Source organism: Garra rufa, chromosome 10 (assembly GCF_049309525.1).
Source record: "Garra rufa chromosome 10, GarRuf1.0, whole genome shotgun sequence".
Lineage (NCBI taxonomy): Eukaryota > Metazoa > Chordata > Actinopteri > Cypriniformes > Cyprinidae > Garra > Garra rufa.
The window spans coordinates 37,746,701-37,761,387 of NC_133370.1; the positions used below are offsets into that span (position 1 = coordinate 37,746,701).

A 14,687-nucleotide genomic window follows, 5' to 3' on the forward strand; every position below is an offset into this window, starting at 1 on the left:
AGCAGCTTTTGCCCTAGTTGCACATAGTTTTTCAGGTAGCTTTGGAGGTAGGTCTCTTGAAGCATCTTGGAGACGTTGCCACAGTTCTTTTAGATTTAGTCTTTCTCAATTTGTTTCTTTATGTTATTTTAATCAGACTGGATGAAGATGAGATCAGATCTCTATATGGGGCACTGGCTGTTGTCAGACTCCTTGTGCAAACAAAAATCTAACTGGATTATTACAATTAATGGCAAAATGAATGTTTGGAAATATGATATTTAAACTGATATTTCATACTGACACACTACAGCAAAAGATAGTAATAAGTGACTTTAAACCATTTTTAGCTGGTGAAAATACTAGTGTTTTAATAATTTTGGCTACCACTGTATGAAGCAATTTTGTCTCTACAAAATACTTGGATTAAACTGCTTGATTTATATGGATTACCTTTATGGTGACTTTTTGAAGTTTGAAAATTGTGGTTGCATAGACTTTGAAAGAATGGACAAAAACAAATAAAATTATCTTAATTTGTGTTTCAAAGATTAATGAAATTATGGGTCTGGAAAAAGTAAATAAATAACAAAATGTTCGTCTTCGGCCTATCCCTTTAACATTCTATATCGGTTAATATGCTAGTTCAGTCATTTTTAAACATTTTTGATTTCTCAGCTTTCTTTATACATTGAAAAATAAAAAAAAATATTGTGTACAATAAGGAAAGCTAACTGAAAATAGATTGTATTAGAGTACTTTTAGATGTACAACCTGAAGAGATACATGAATCATTGACTAAATTCTGACCAGTCTTTAGAAAGCAGACTGAAACTTATAATGTGAAAATATGTAAAAGTAACTTATTTGGAATCATTATTATTATTTGTTTTACTATGAACTGTGCTAGTTAACTTTGTCAACTATTAAGAGTACAGTAGCATACGGCCTCAAAACTATCAGATATGGACTAAAAGGCACAAAACATTTTTTCATGGGGTCTCAGAGTGTGTGCTGTGTCCCTTAGTGGTGTGTGTATTTCTCCACTAAAGTGAGCTTCTGGACTGGTATTTCTCTCTTATTTGAAGTCACCTCATGCATCATCATGTGCTCCTATTCATGATTTTCATTATCCATTTCCCCCTCTGTTATGATTTCAGAGCATGTTACCTCTAATGCCAGTGATAGTGAGAGTAGTTACCGTAAGTTCTTTCTTCCATTGTGCCCGTCATCCATCTTTCTCGTCGTCTTTTCTTTTACATATTTAACACTGTTATTCTCTCTCCTATCCTCTTTGCTATGCATTAACGTGTATGGGAGATCTATTTTATAATACAACCTAAAAATGTATAAATAACCGAGCAATGCTTTTGTGGATTTATCAAGAGGTTACATTGCTGAATGCCTGCCCCCCTTAACTAAGCAGCACTGCAGTGAGACAGACTGGGTTATGTTCCAGAAGCCACACAGATACAATACCAAAATCAATCAGTGAGCCCTCTGCCAGCCCCTGGCTCCGTCTCCATAGCAACCGTGCTCCCCCCATTACTTCCCAGCCCTTGCCCTCTCTCTGTCACAGACAGTCAGAGTCACAGTGCCGCTATATCAAAGCCACTCTAAAGATATTACTATACTGTCTCACGGGGGCCAGATAATACACGCCGCTGTGATCAGCAGTACAGACTGTGCATTAGTGCAGGGCATTATCAGCTACTGCATGGTACGGTACACTTTGTGCCACTATTCTATACGGTGCAACATCATAATGGGATTGTAAATGAAACTGTAGCACTGTTTTTGTCCATTAACAGTTGAAAATTAGATGAATGCAAACATAAACAATTGATGTTTATTTTAAATTCTTTAACATTTTCACTGGTCCTGCTATATCACTGTTCAAAAGTTTGGGGTCAGTAAGATTTTTTTTTTAAGTAAGAATGCTTGAATTTTTTCTTCAACAAAGACACATTAAATGAAGCAAAACTCATTAAAACTTTTTTTTTTTAAATCCAAAATCGACATTAAAGACATTTATAATGTTACAGATTATTTCTATTAAAAATAAATGCTTATCTTCTAAACTTTCTATTAATCAAACAATCTTTAAAAATGATTAATGGTTTCCACAAAAACAAACAAATAAAATAAATACTGTATTAAGCAGCTCAACAGATTTTACCTTTACTTGTTAATAAGAAATACACATAACATTTTTGATATCATGGCTCTCTTTATACATTGAAAAATAAAAAAAATATTGTATACAATAATAAATTATATTAGAGTACTTTTAGATGTACAACCTGAAGAGTTACATGAATCAATAAATTCTGACCAGTCTTTAGAAAGCAGATTTCACATAAGAAATACACATAACATTTTTGATATCACAGCTCTCTTTATGCATTGAAAAATAAAAAAAAACTTTGTACAATAAGGAAAACTAGCTGAAAATAGATTGTATTAGAGTACTTTTAGATGTGCAACCTAAAGAGGTACACGAATCAATGACTGAATTCTGACCAGTCTTTAGAAAGCAGACTTAAAAAAACTTTTTTAATCCAAAAGCTACATTAAAGACATTTTATAATGTTACATATTATTTCTATTAAAAATAAATGCTTTTCTTCTGAACTTTCTATTAATCAAACAATCTTAAAAAATGATTCATGGTTTCCACAAAAATAAACAAATAAAATAAATATTAAGCAGCTCAACAAATTTTAACTTTGTTAATAATAAATAAATTTGTTAATAAAAAAAAAATTGTGTACAATAAGGAAAACTAGCCAAAAATAGATTGTATTAGAGAGTACTTTTAGATGTACAACCTGAAGAGATACATGAATCAACGGCTGAATTCTGAACAGTCTTTAGAAAGCAGACTTAAAAACTTTTTCTAAATCCAAAAGCTACATTAAAAACATTTATAATGTTACAGATGATTTCTATTAAAAAATAAATGCTTATCTTCTAAACTTTCTATTAATCAAACAATCTTAAAAAATGATTCATGGTTTCCACAAAAATAAACAAATAAAATAAATATTAAGCACCTCAACAGATTTTAACTTTGTTAATATAAAATACACAACATTTTTTAAAATCACAGCTCTCTTTATACATTGAAAAATAAAAAAATATTGTGTACAATAAGGAAAACTAGCTGAAAATAGATTGTATTAGAGTACTCTTAGATGTAAGAAATATTACTTGAGCATCAAATCAGAATGTTAGAATGAATAGCTGCTGAAACGCAGCTTCGTTATCACAGGAAAAAATTACTTTTTAAAATATATATTATTAAAAAAAAAAATTCATTGTAATAATACTTCACAATATTATGTTTTACTGTATTTTTGATCAAATAAATGTAGCCATAGTGAGCATAAGGCACTTACCGACCCCAAACTGTTGAATGGTAGTGTTATAAAATAAACGAAAAATATGTTAAATTTTGTAGCTTTTTATTTTTATATTGATATGCTTTAAAGCTGCAGTTCGTAACTTTTTTTTTTTTTGTTTACAAAAAATTTACAAAATGTATATAATAAGTAGCTCTGTAATGAATAACTCTGGGACCAAGTAAAAAAAAAAAATAGTGGTTTCACTCTCCCAAAACGCCGGATCCGTCTGGACGAAATGCCTATACGATACAAAATATTTACATATAACGCGTCTCAGTGTGGACGGGGCCTAAGAACATCATGAATTAATTTTCCAAACCGTGTTTTTTGCATACCTTGCATACTCACTACAGTACAACTATAATATGTTTTTATATTCAGACTATTCTAGTCTGGTTCTAGTAGGAACCTGCATGACTCGTCATAGATGTAGAAAGAGAGAAGTAGCTTTTGCTACACTGTTCTTCCGCAAGACGCATGCAGTTAACCGCAAGAGTGCCAAAAATGATGGATTTCAGCTTTAATAAATGTTTTACTAAATACATTTTACTGATTACTGGGAAAAGATGTGGAAATTATGTAGCTATGGTGCAATGTAACTTCATGACAGCAAATGAAGTCATACAATGCAATACATAGTTTGTGTTTTCTCCTTTGTGATCTCTCATACATGTGAATAACTAACAAAACAGCCAATTAATACCATTGCTTTGGAATAAATGCTTAATATTTTGTATTTTACGCACACAATATGCTACACTTTGATGCAAGAAACAGCACTAGCATGTCACAGGCCCTTCAGAATCCTGCCCTTAACTTTAAAGGACAATGTTCGTTCATTTACAGCACGTATGTGCCTCTAACTCATAGTATATGTGCGGGCAGTCAGCCTTAGGCAATCAGGCCTACTGAGATCCACAGAAAGAGCTCCACTTTAATCATTGTGACAGTCTCATACCAACCATGACGGAGGACTCCATTGCTATTCACTATTCATTTGTGTGGCATACATGACCTCTAGTGGCCACAAGTGGATCTCACGTAGCTGCCTCTACAATTTCACACATTTAATAATACTGCATGAGCAGAAAACATTGCATCGTTTTCAGGATCTTTATATGCTTGATAACACAGCGATAACACATTTTTTATTTGATTTTTAAGCTTAACTGTATGTGTGTGTGTTTATATCTCAGGTGGTCAAGAGGATTATGTCCTGTCTTATGAGCCAGTCTGTCAGCAGGAAGGTAAAAGGCTAATGATTGTCTGTATCAGCAACATTAACATATGAGATTTCCTCTAATAAGTCAAATTAATGATTCTTTTTAGGAAAATGCAATTGATTTTATAAATGGTCTTTCCACAGTGAACTACTCACGACCAGTGATTATCTTGGGTCCGATGAAAGACAGAGTAAATGATGACCTGATCTCGGAGTTCCCTGACAAATTTGGTTCCTGTGTTCCTCGTAAGTATCTGTACATTTGTATAAACTGATTAGAAAACAGAGGAACACATTTTTACAGCTGCTTCAGTGTAGTTTGCAAGCATGTCAAAGAAAAAATACAGTTCAGACTGCATTGACAAGGTTGAATATATATATTTTTTTCGAGATATGAATAAAGGAATTCTTCTGGTAAGTGATATAAATTATTATTCACAGAGGTCTTTTTTGATAGGGCTGCACAATAAGTCTGACCATATGGTTTAGTGAGGTTATTAAGCTGTGAATAATTGTTATTTAATTAAAAGTAAGCCAGTGCTGTGCTCTTCAAAATGTAATCGACCATTAATGGCGTGGTTTGAATAAAATGCGCATTAAGAAACAACCCATGTTCTCTTGATTTAAAAAATTGCACAGTTCCAAATATTTTTTAATGTTATATGTGACCCTGGACCACAAAACCAGTCATAAAAGTCTTTTTTTTTTTTTTTAGATTTAATCATCTGAAGGCTGAATAAATAAGCTTTCCATTAATGTATCCTATCCTGGTTTGTTAGGATAGGACAATATTTTAGAAAATATTGAGAAAATCGCCTTTAAAGTTGTCCAAATGAAGTTCTTAGCAATGCGTATTACTAATCAAAAATTATGTTCTGATATATTTATAGTGGGAAATTTACAAAATATTTTCATGAAACATGATCTTAATATCGTAATTATTTTTGACCCATACAATGTATTTTTGGCTATTGCTACAAATGTACCTGTGTTACTTGAGACAGGTTTGTAAGCATGTTTGTTGAACAGCCGATAGTAGATAGAAGAAGAAATCCCATATACTGATATAGCTTACAAAAAAAGCCAGTGGTTCTTAACCAGGGGGCCAAAGCAAAATACCACTTACAAAGGTTTAAAATAAGCCAAAACAACCATTAAAATAAGCCAAATCCAGATATTCATTTTTCTAGGTATGACAAGCTCTAAAACATTTAATCGGGTAGAGATTGTGAGTAAAAAATATTTTCAAAAATCCTTCTCCTAATCCTTATTGAGTAAATCTTGAAAAACTAGAATAGTCACAGGGCCTTAAATATTGCTGCACAGAATAAACACAGATACAGCACCTATTAGGATTTAATGCTTATGTGCATATACATATTGTATTTGAAATTACAAATCTTCTGGGTTTTGTACAGAAATTAAGCTTGTAGCATATGCTGCTCTCTTTCTTAGATACAACAAGGCCGAAGCGAGACTATGAGGTGGACGGGAGAGACTACCACTTTGTAGTGTCCAGAGAGCAGATGGAAAGAGATATACAGGAGCACAAGTTCATCGAGGCAGGCCAGTACAACAGTCACCTGTATGGAACCAGTGTGCAGTCTGTCAAAGAGGTAGCGGAAAAGGTGAGATCCAGATTTATTTTTTACCATAGGAAGTGTGTTTTATTACCATCACAAAATATACATACTTTGTACATTACATTTACCAGGCAAAAAAAGATTTGAATGATTACACAATGTTTACATAAGGTGTTATTGAAGAATGGAGCTAAGCATTGTTTCTGGAGAAATGGGCACAATATCCATGATACACCTGCACATCTGCTGACAACACAGGATTTATAATGCATAACATGCATCCTTATTGCTTACTGTATGGAAACACTGTCTTTGGTACTCTCCTCAGGGCAAACACTGCATTCTAGATGTATCAGGCAACGCCATAAAGAGACTGCAAGTGGCTGTGCTTTACCCCATCGCTATTTTCATCAAACCAAAATCAATGGAGAACATCATGTGAGTAAAAAACAAGGAATCAATTTAATATTTACAAAGATCATAGTCTATTTATAACATTGTCACACTATCAATGACTAATGCTTTTTCATGGTACTGATGGAATAGGTTGGATATCTACTTGATTCTTCCAGAATAATGTATTTGCCATTGTGTCATATGCTGTAAACTGTACCCAGTCAAACTCTTTAGGGTGTAGTAAAATAGTTTTCTAAAAATAGTTTAGTATGCAAGGATCACTAATCCATACAAGTTTTTCTGTCTCCTGCAAGCAATGAAACATGTATGTAACAAATATAACAGAATTCTGTAGTCAGAGCTGGGTAGATTACTTACAAATTGTAATCTGTTACTGATTCCAAATTACATTATGATATAAAAAATACAAAAAGTATTGTTATTAGCAACATGAAGTTTATTACACATTATATTACATCAAGGATTCCCAAACTGGGGTTTGTGAAGACACTGCAGGGGGTTTATAAGTTTAATGAAAAGCTAATAATTAATTAAAATCATTAAGAATATTTAAAAAAATCATTTTAAAATCAAAATAAAAAAAAGCTTACTAAAAAAAAATGAAATATTTTATTTGTTTCCCTGCATGTCATGTGACCATAATCAACATCAGAGAATGCAAATGTGATGCTTAGTTATTAAAATATTATTAATATTATTAAAATCTCAAGTGTACTTTTAAAAAAAGTGTGAGTTTGTGAATTTTAATGTGTTTGAATAACAAAAGCCTTCCAAAGACATAGAAATACATGGTTAAATAACCTACAGAGTGATGTGTAGGTTATTCAAATGTGTTATTCAAGTGTGTAGTCAATTTTAAAACACTTCTTAAACCTGAAATGATTTTCATAAATGAGTGGTCAAATGTTGTGTAGCCACTTGAAGACTTTCTGAATGTATATACAGTAGGCAGTAAGCTATTTTAGAAAGGAAAATTTAAAAGATGGAAAAGAGGAATTAGGGCAAATCACTGAATTATGAATAATTTATTGCTATTGTGTAAATATGTAATCATGTAGTCCATAAAAAGTAACTGCAGTCTGATTACGAGTATTTTAAAATGTAACTTAATCTTATTACAAGTACTCAATTTTTGGAATCTGATTACGTAATCCAGATTACATGTAATCAGTTACTACCCAGCTCTGGCTGTAATGCTGTTTGCTCTCTCCTAAGGGAAATGAATAAAAGACTGACAGAGGAACAAGGCAGGAAGACATACGACAGAGCCATGAAGCTGGAACAGGAATTCATGGAGCACTTCACAGGTCTGTTTGCTAAATCTGTGTGTGACTATCATATAGGCATCAAGACAACAGCTAACCCTAACTCACTTTTCTGTTTTTACAGTACATTATGTTGCATTGACAAGGTCATGATTTTCCCCCAGGAAACACACAAACAGTTTGAATGTGATATATATATATAAATATTCATTATTAGGCCCCTTGGTACTATAAATATGAGCAAATAAGGCTGTGAAAACAAATCTGCATTGTTTATCCTTTTGGTTTGTCATTCCAAATATTCACAAAAATTTATTTTGGCCATGGCAGAATCAGAAAGATGTCAAGAAACTCTGTAGTTTCATCTGTCTTGTTTAAAGGTCCAGTAGTGTCTGGACAGAGGTTTTTTTGTTTCTTTGTTTTTGAAACCCTTTCCAGCAATTTGTTGTAATGTCTGTAGGTGCTGTTTGAAATGTTTTTTAACTGACTTGAGCTGAATAACTTTGCTGCCTATTGTAGAACTGCCTATAGCTGATCGAATAACTTCACACTGTTTGGTATGAACTGACTTGAGCTAAATAATGAAACTAATGGCTAGTTCTTTCATGAAACTCTAGATGGCACAGGCTGACAGGTTGTTAACGTAACTGACGATATTCACAGCCATATACAACTTGGCACAAGCTGATTGATTCATGTCATGTACACAGCCAATGAGTTTGCACCTTTAATTGTATATAGATCTGCTACAGGTTATTTTATATGCTATTTGTGCAGCAGCAGTATGTCTTAAATACTCACAGCACCATAACGCCATATGCTTTGGCAGTAGCGGGTTCCTGTACTTGCATGCAACAGCAGCAGCAATAATCTATCACTACAGCCATAAACAACAGCATCAGCAATTTAGCAGCAGCATAGCAGATCTGTTCTGCCAAGACCGAATACATTAACATTGTCATATCCATTACCGTGCTAAAATCTTCAGAGAGTTGTCATGACAGAACTGTCTTTTACAGCAGAATCTGAACAGTCTCCATAGCTGAGTTTCGGTAATTGCTTCTGCTATTTCCTGTTTATCTCTTTCATGCTGCTTTGATACAGTCTGTATTGTATAAAGTACTAAGGAAACAAAGAGGACTTTACTATTGCCCTGATAGTGAACATGGGAATTTTCAGTGCTTTAGATGTTTTCTTACACCCACTTTCTGTTTTGTAAAGCTCAACAATTTCTTTGCTGCACATCAGAACTATTTATTTGGTTTTGCTCATTGTGATGGATGTTTAAGGGAATTTGACCTTTGTGTTACCATATATTATATTCCTGCGAAACAGAAAGTGATGTCAGGACAATTAGAATTTTTGAATGAAAGATCAAAAGGATAAACAATGCAGATTGAAAGATTTGAATATAACACACTATGTATTTATATTTGTAAACCATTATTTAAAAGATCAAATCTCTATGACCTCTGGCAATTCGTGCGTTGAAAATTTATTGGGTGTTATATTCTTTGATGCTGTCTCTTACTGTGATCATCTCTGCTTTGCAGCTATTGTTCAGGGGGACACTTTGGAAGAGATCTACGATCAAGTCAAGCAGATAATTGAGGAACAGTCTGGGCCATACATATGGGTACAGTCCAAGGAGAAACTATGAACGCCTTCAGGAGTTTATCATCCCCCTTTCTCTGCCTGGTTTATTTATTGATTCTGTATTTTTTTTCTTTTTTTCTTTTTGGTAATCTCAGTTGGTCTTCTCCATCTGACAGAATTCACTCAACAGATTAATTCCTTAATCCAGCATATTTCAATCTCTGTTCAGTCCTATATCTTCACCTCCCACTTTTAGTTCCTCAGTAGCTATTTTGAAAGAAAAGATGATCTGTCCTTCTCAGATCTTTACTGCTTCCATGCTTACAGAAAGCAAAGCTATGCCAGACCAGCATCTGTTTACCAGGGGTTTTGAAACGGTACAGTTCCTTAATGTTTAAGGGAGGTTACTTTGTAAGGACAAAGACAGCGATCTGGATTTTCTGACACAAGTCTCTTTATTTTACCCATTCTATTTTGTGTTCTTTTTGTGTAAATGGTAACACGGAGTCTCAGGCATCGGATTCATTAAAACGGTGAGAAACACACAAAAAAGCAAAACTTTGCACGTTGTAGCTTTTACGACCAGGTGTTCTTCAGCCCTTCTTTCTCATTGTTCATTTCCACCATAGTCCCGTATGTTCCACACGTTCATCGTTGTTGATTTACTACTTTTACTTCTCCCTTGACTGTTGTATTGGCATGCTTATTGTTCTCCTCATTCTGATCATCTGCGTTATGGAGTCATTGTGTTTAGATGATGTCCCGCTGCACAGGTGTGAGACGTGTGCCGCCACTGTTAGAATGTCGGAGTCTACAATCAGTGTCTTACACAGAGTACGTGTTTTCAACACTTTGATTTACATTTAGGAAAGTCTGCCATTTGTAAGGAACTGATATTTTTAAGAGGCAATAAAATGCCACCGCATATGTGGAAGAAATTTATTGTACAATGAGATCTTAACAGATATTTAACCCTCCATAAACTGCCTATTTTGTTATAATAAAAGTCTATATTGAGCTTTACTTAAGCACTATTATGATGGGAGTTATTTTCTTGACATCGTAAAATGTATATTAGAGCAAGAGATTTAAAAAAAAATAGTATGAATATATTTTTTTCCTTCTTCTGTTACCACCCTTTATTTTCCTAAACTGAAACAAATGACGATGCAGGGCCACAAGGAGAATGCGAAGAAAACAGCCTAGTGGATGATTAACATGATATTTGAAGCTAGTTCTGTCTCTTCCTCCTCTCTGCCCACCATTTCAATATCATCTGCTCCAAGTGTGCTACATCAGAGTCATTACGTGTGGAGAAGAATGCTGTATCCGTCCCCCCTCTCAGACACAAACCGTCTCAGCTGGAAGAAGAGCTTCACAGGGCTGACGAAGCTTTGGCGCAGGGCTGATGTTGTCCAGCTAGAAGCTCTACAAAGACTCCTTTTTTCTAAACCCGTCCCAGAGAAGGGGGTCTTGCCTGCTCTTCGACATGATTGTTTTCTATACTAAGACTGCTTGTTCTACCACCTCACCACCTCTGCTTTTTGGGGACATTTTGGGACTGGAAAAAAAAGAAACATGTAAATAACCTACTGATCCGATTCATTCCATTGATCAAAACGAACAAGAGAATGGCTAATTCAAGAGAAATAAAACAAAATCTTTCTCATACAGCACAGTGCTGGTGTGAGTCTTCCTTCAGATGGAGGGCTTAAGTATATTTATAAGGTGTGACATTTCCAAGCATTATTCTGTATACATAAATGCACTTCTGAAAAGTTGTCATATTGATTATGGCAGAGCTGTTATTTTGTGAGGCCGTTTATGACACCTTAAAGTATGACAGTGTTTTAGTGCCACAAATATTTCGAGAATAAAGTTGAAATTATGAGAATAACGTTGAAATGTTTCGAGAATAAAGTGAAAATTACGAGAATGAAATGATAGCAATTAAAGTTACTAAAATTAATTAGTTGCTAAAACTGCCCAGTCCTGCAGATTTGCTTTATTCAGCATTAGGAAGATCAGGCCCTTTCTTTGCATGCTTCACAACTCCTTGTTCAAGGTCTTGTTTTGTCCAGGCTGGATATTGCAATGCTCTTTTGGTAGGTCTTCCAGCCAGTTCTATCAAACCTTTAAAATTAATCCAGAATGCAGCTGCAAGATTAATTTTTAATGAGCTGAAAAGAACGCACATCACGCCTCTCTTCATCAATTTGCACTGGCTACCAATAGCTGCTCACATAAAATTCAAGGCATCAATGTTTGCCAACAGAACCACCACTGGCTCTGCACCCCTTTACCTAAATTCATTACTTCAGACTTATGTGCCCTCTAGAAGCTTGCGTTCTGCACGTGAACGGTGCATTATTGTGCCATTCCAAAGAGGCACAAAATCACTTTCACAAACTTTCACATTGAATGTACCCTCCTGGTGGAATGAATTGCCCAACTCAATCCGAACAGTTTTCAAGAATCGGCTAAAAACAAATCTCTTCCATCTTTATTTGACCCGCTAACTCTAGCACTCTGTATTCTAATTTTTATTCTTAAAAAAAACTTGCCCTTTTAGACTTATACTCTATTCATTTACTTACTGCTTGATTTCTTTAACAAAAAAAAAAAAAAACTAACACTAGCTTCTGTGTTCTTTTTGTATTCTTTTTATCTATTTTTAGGCCTGTAACACTAGCTTGCGTTTTCTTTTTATTCTATTTTCTTTTTATTTATTATATAATTAAAAAAAAAAAACTTGCTACGTGTACTGCATTAGGCTAAATTAGACTTGTCATGGCACTTGCATATTATTGCTCTTTTGTTGATTTTGATTGCTCTGTTCCTCTTTTGTAAGTCGCTTTCCGTTAAATGTCTAAATGTAAATGCAAAGAGACTTTGAGAGTATAGCCTGCACATGCAAATAGCCCAGATTGGGAGCACCGGGAGAAGTTGCCAGACCAACGGAATTTATTTGAATATATGTCAGATTATTATCAGAAATCATACCATGTGTTATACTTGCAGGGACAGTATGCTTGGAAATAATATTTCACATCTTCAATTGTATTCATTAGGCACATTTGTAGTGCGCCAACCACCCAATAATAGCAATAAGCTTTGTGCTTTTGGTACTGTTAATATAAAACAAAATCTCAGCTTTCAAAATCTGAAATACAAACAATGTGTCTTGCAATAATGTGTTTTTCATGCTCTTTAAATCAATCGCCTTTTCGATTACAGTGAGACATCAGTTTTGTTAAATTACTGTTTTCTTTGTAAAAAAAAAAAAAAATCCACCACCTACTCCACAAAACCGTCTGTGGCGTTCAATCTTGCATTCCTCACATGTAATTAAAAACAATAATAAAACTTTCTAAAGGTTGAAGTGGAGTTCAACTTGTTAACATAAGTTACATTGTTGTCTTTTCTGAGGTATATAAGTGACTATTCACAAGCTGTTTTATTCACAGTATAATACAGTAAATGATAGGAAATAATATTTAACGTTTTTTATTCATTATTTGTAGTGCACCAACCACCCAGTAATCACAATAATTTTGTGCTTTGTTTCACGATATAAATGTGAAGGAACGTCAGAAGGAATGAAAAAAAGAAACAGTAAATGAAAGGAATGTCTCACTGTAATCGGAAAGATGACTAATTCACATGCTGCTTAAACTGAGGCGATTACAGCGATCGGTCTTAGCTGGTTTAAGCTGGTCTCCCAGCCTGGTCAGGCTGGTTTTAGCTGGTGGTCTCCCAGCTTGACCAGCTAAGACAAGTCTGGCCTGGCTGGGAAAGTCGCCCAAACCCCTCTAAAACCAGCCTTACAACCAGCTAAAACCAGCCAACCAGCCTAGGCTGGTTTAGCTGTTTTTTTCAGCAGGGTATTGTTTGTACAGTCGTGGCCAAAAGTTTTGAGTATGACACAAATATTAGTTTTCACAAAGTTTGCTGCTAAACTGCTTTTAGATCTTTGTTTCAGTTGTTTCTGTGATGTACTGAAATATAATTACAAGCACTTCATACGTTTCAAAAGCTTTTATTGACAATTAAATGACGTTTATGCAAAGAGTCAGTATTTGCAGTATTGGCCGTTCTTTTTCAGGACCTCTGCAATTCGACTGGGCAAGCTCTCAATCAACTTCTGGGCCAGATCCTGATTGATAGCAACCCATTCTTTCATAATCACTTCTTGGAGTTTGTCAGAATTAGTGGGTTTTTGTTTGTCCACCCGCCTCTTGAGGATTGACCACAAGTTTTAAGATTTGGGGAGTTTCCAGGCCATGGACCCAAAATATCAACGTTTTGGTCCCCGAGCCACTTAGTTATCTCTTTTGCCTTATGGCACGGTGCTCCATTGTGCTGGAAAATACATTGTTCTTCACCAAACTGTTGTTGGATTGTTGGAAGAAGTTGCTGTTGGAGGGTGTTTTGGTGCCATTCTTTATTCATGGCTGTGTTTTTGGGCAAAATTGTGAGTGAGCCCACTCCCTTGGATGAGAAGCAACCCCACACATGAATGGTCTCAGGATGCTTTACTGTTGGCATGACACAGGACTGATGGTAGCGCTCACCTTTTCTTCTCCGGACAAGCCTTTTTCCAGATGCCCCAAACAATCGGAAAGAGGCTTCATCGGAGAATATGACTTTGCCCCAGTCCTCAGCAGTCCATTCGCCATACTTTATGCAGAAGATCAATCTGTCCCTGATGTTTTTTTTTTGGAGAGAAGTGGCTTCTTTGCTGCCCTTCTTGACACCAGGCCATCTTCCAAAAGTCTTGGCCTCACTGTGCGTGCAGATGCGCTCACACCTGCCTGCTGCCATTCCTGAGCAAGCTCTGCACTGGTGGCACTCCGATCCCGCAGCTGAATCCTCTTTAGGAGACGGTCCTGGCGCTTGCTGGACTTTCTTGGACGCCCTGAAGCCTTCTTAACAATGCAGTGGAAAGTTTTTTTCGGGATTAAGTTAATTTTCATGGCAAAGAAGGACTATGCAATTCATCTGATCATTCTTCATAACATTCTGGAGTATATGCAAATTGCTATTATAAAAACTTAAGCAGCAACTTTTCCAATTTCCAATATTTATGTAATTCTCAAAACTTTTGTCCATGACTGTATATCGTTATAAAACAGAGTTTGAAAGCTGAGACTTTAGAATATCTCCCGGTGCTCCCAATCCAGGCCATTTGTAAGCGCAAAAGGCTAGAATATACTCT

The 14,687-nt window shown here is 35.1% G+C and overlaps 1 protein-coding gene across 16 annotated transcripts in view; it reads left to right on the top strand.

The window, feature by feature from the left end:
- dlg1b (discs large MAGUK scaffold protein 1b) overlaps positions 1-11,142 on the top strand; it is a 129,232-nt gene extending 118,090 nt beyond the window's left edge. For 14 of the 16 annotated variants that reach the window (XM_073848888.1, XM_073848889.1, XM_073848891.1 and 11 more), the window contains 7 exons: positions 1,140-1,181; positions 4,583-4,633; positions 4,753-4,854; positions 6,064-6,236; positions 6,520-6,629; positions 7,824-7,915; positions 9,427-11,142. In XM_073848888.1, coding sequence (XP_073704989.1) covers positions 1,140-1,181; positions 4,583-4,633; positions 4,753-4,854; positions 6,064-6,236; positions 6,520-6,629; positions 7,824-7,915; positions 9,427-9,533 — 677 coding nt within the window. In that variant the 3' untranslated portion in view covers positions 9,534-11,142. The remainder of the gene's footprint in view (positions 1-1,139; positions 1,182-4,582; positions 4,634-4,752; positions 4,855-6,063; positions 6,237-6,519; positions 6,630-7,823; positions 7,916-9,426) is intronic. The other 2 variants (XM_073848893.1, XM_073848901.1) reach the window with 1 other exon arrangement.
- Positions 11,143-14,687: the final 3,545 nt, after the last annotated feature.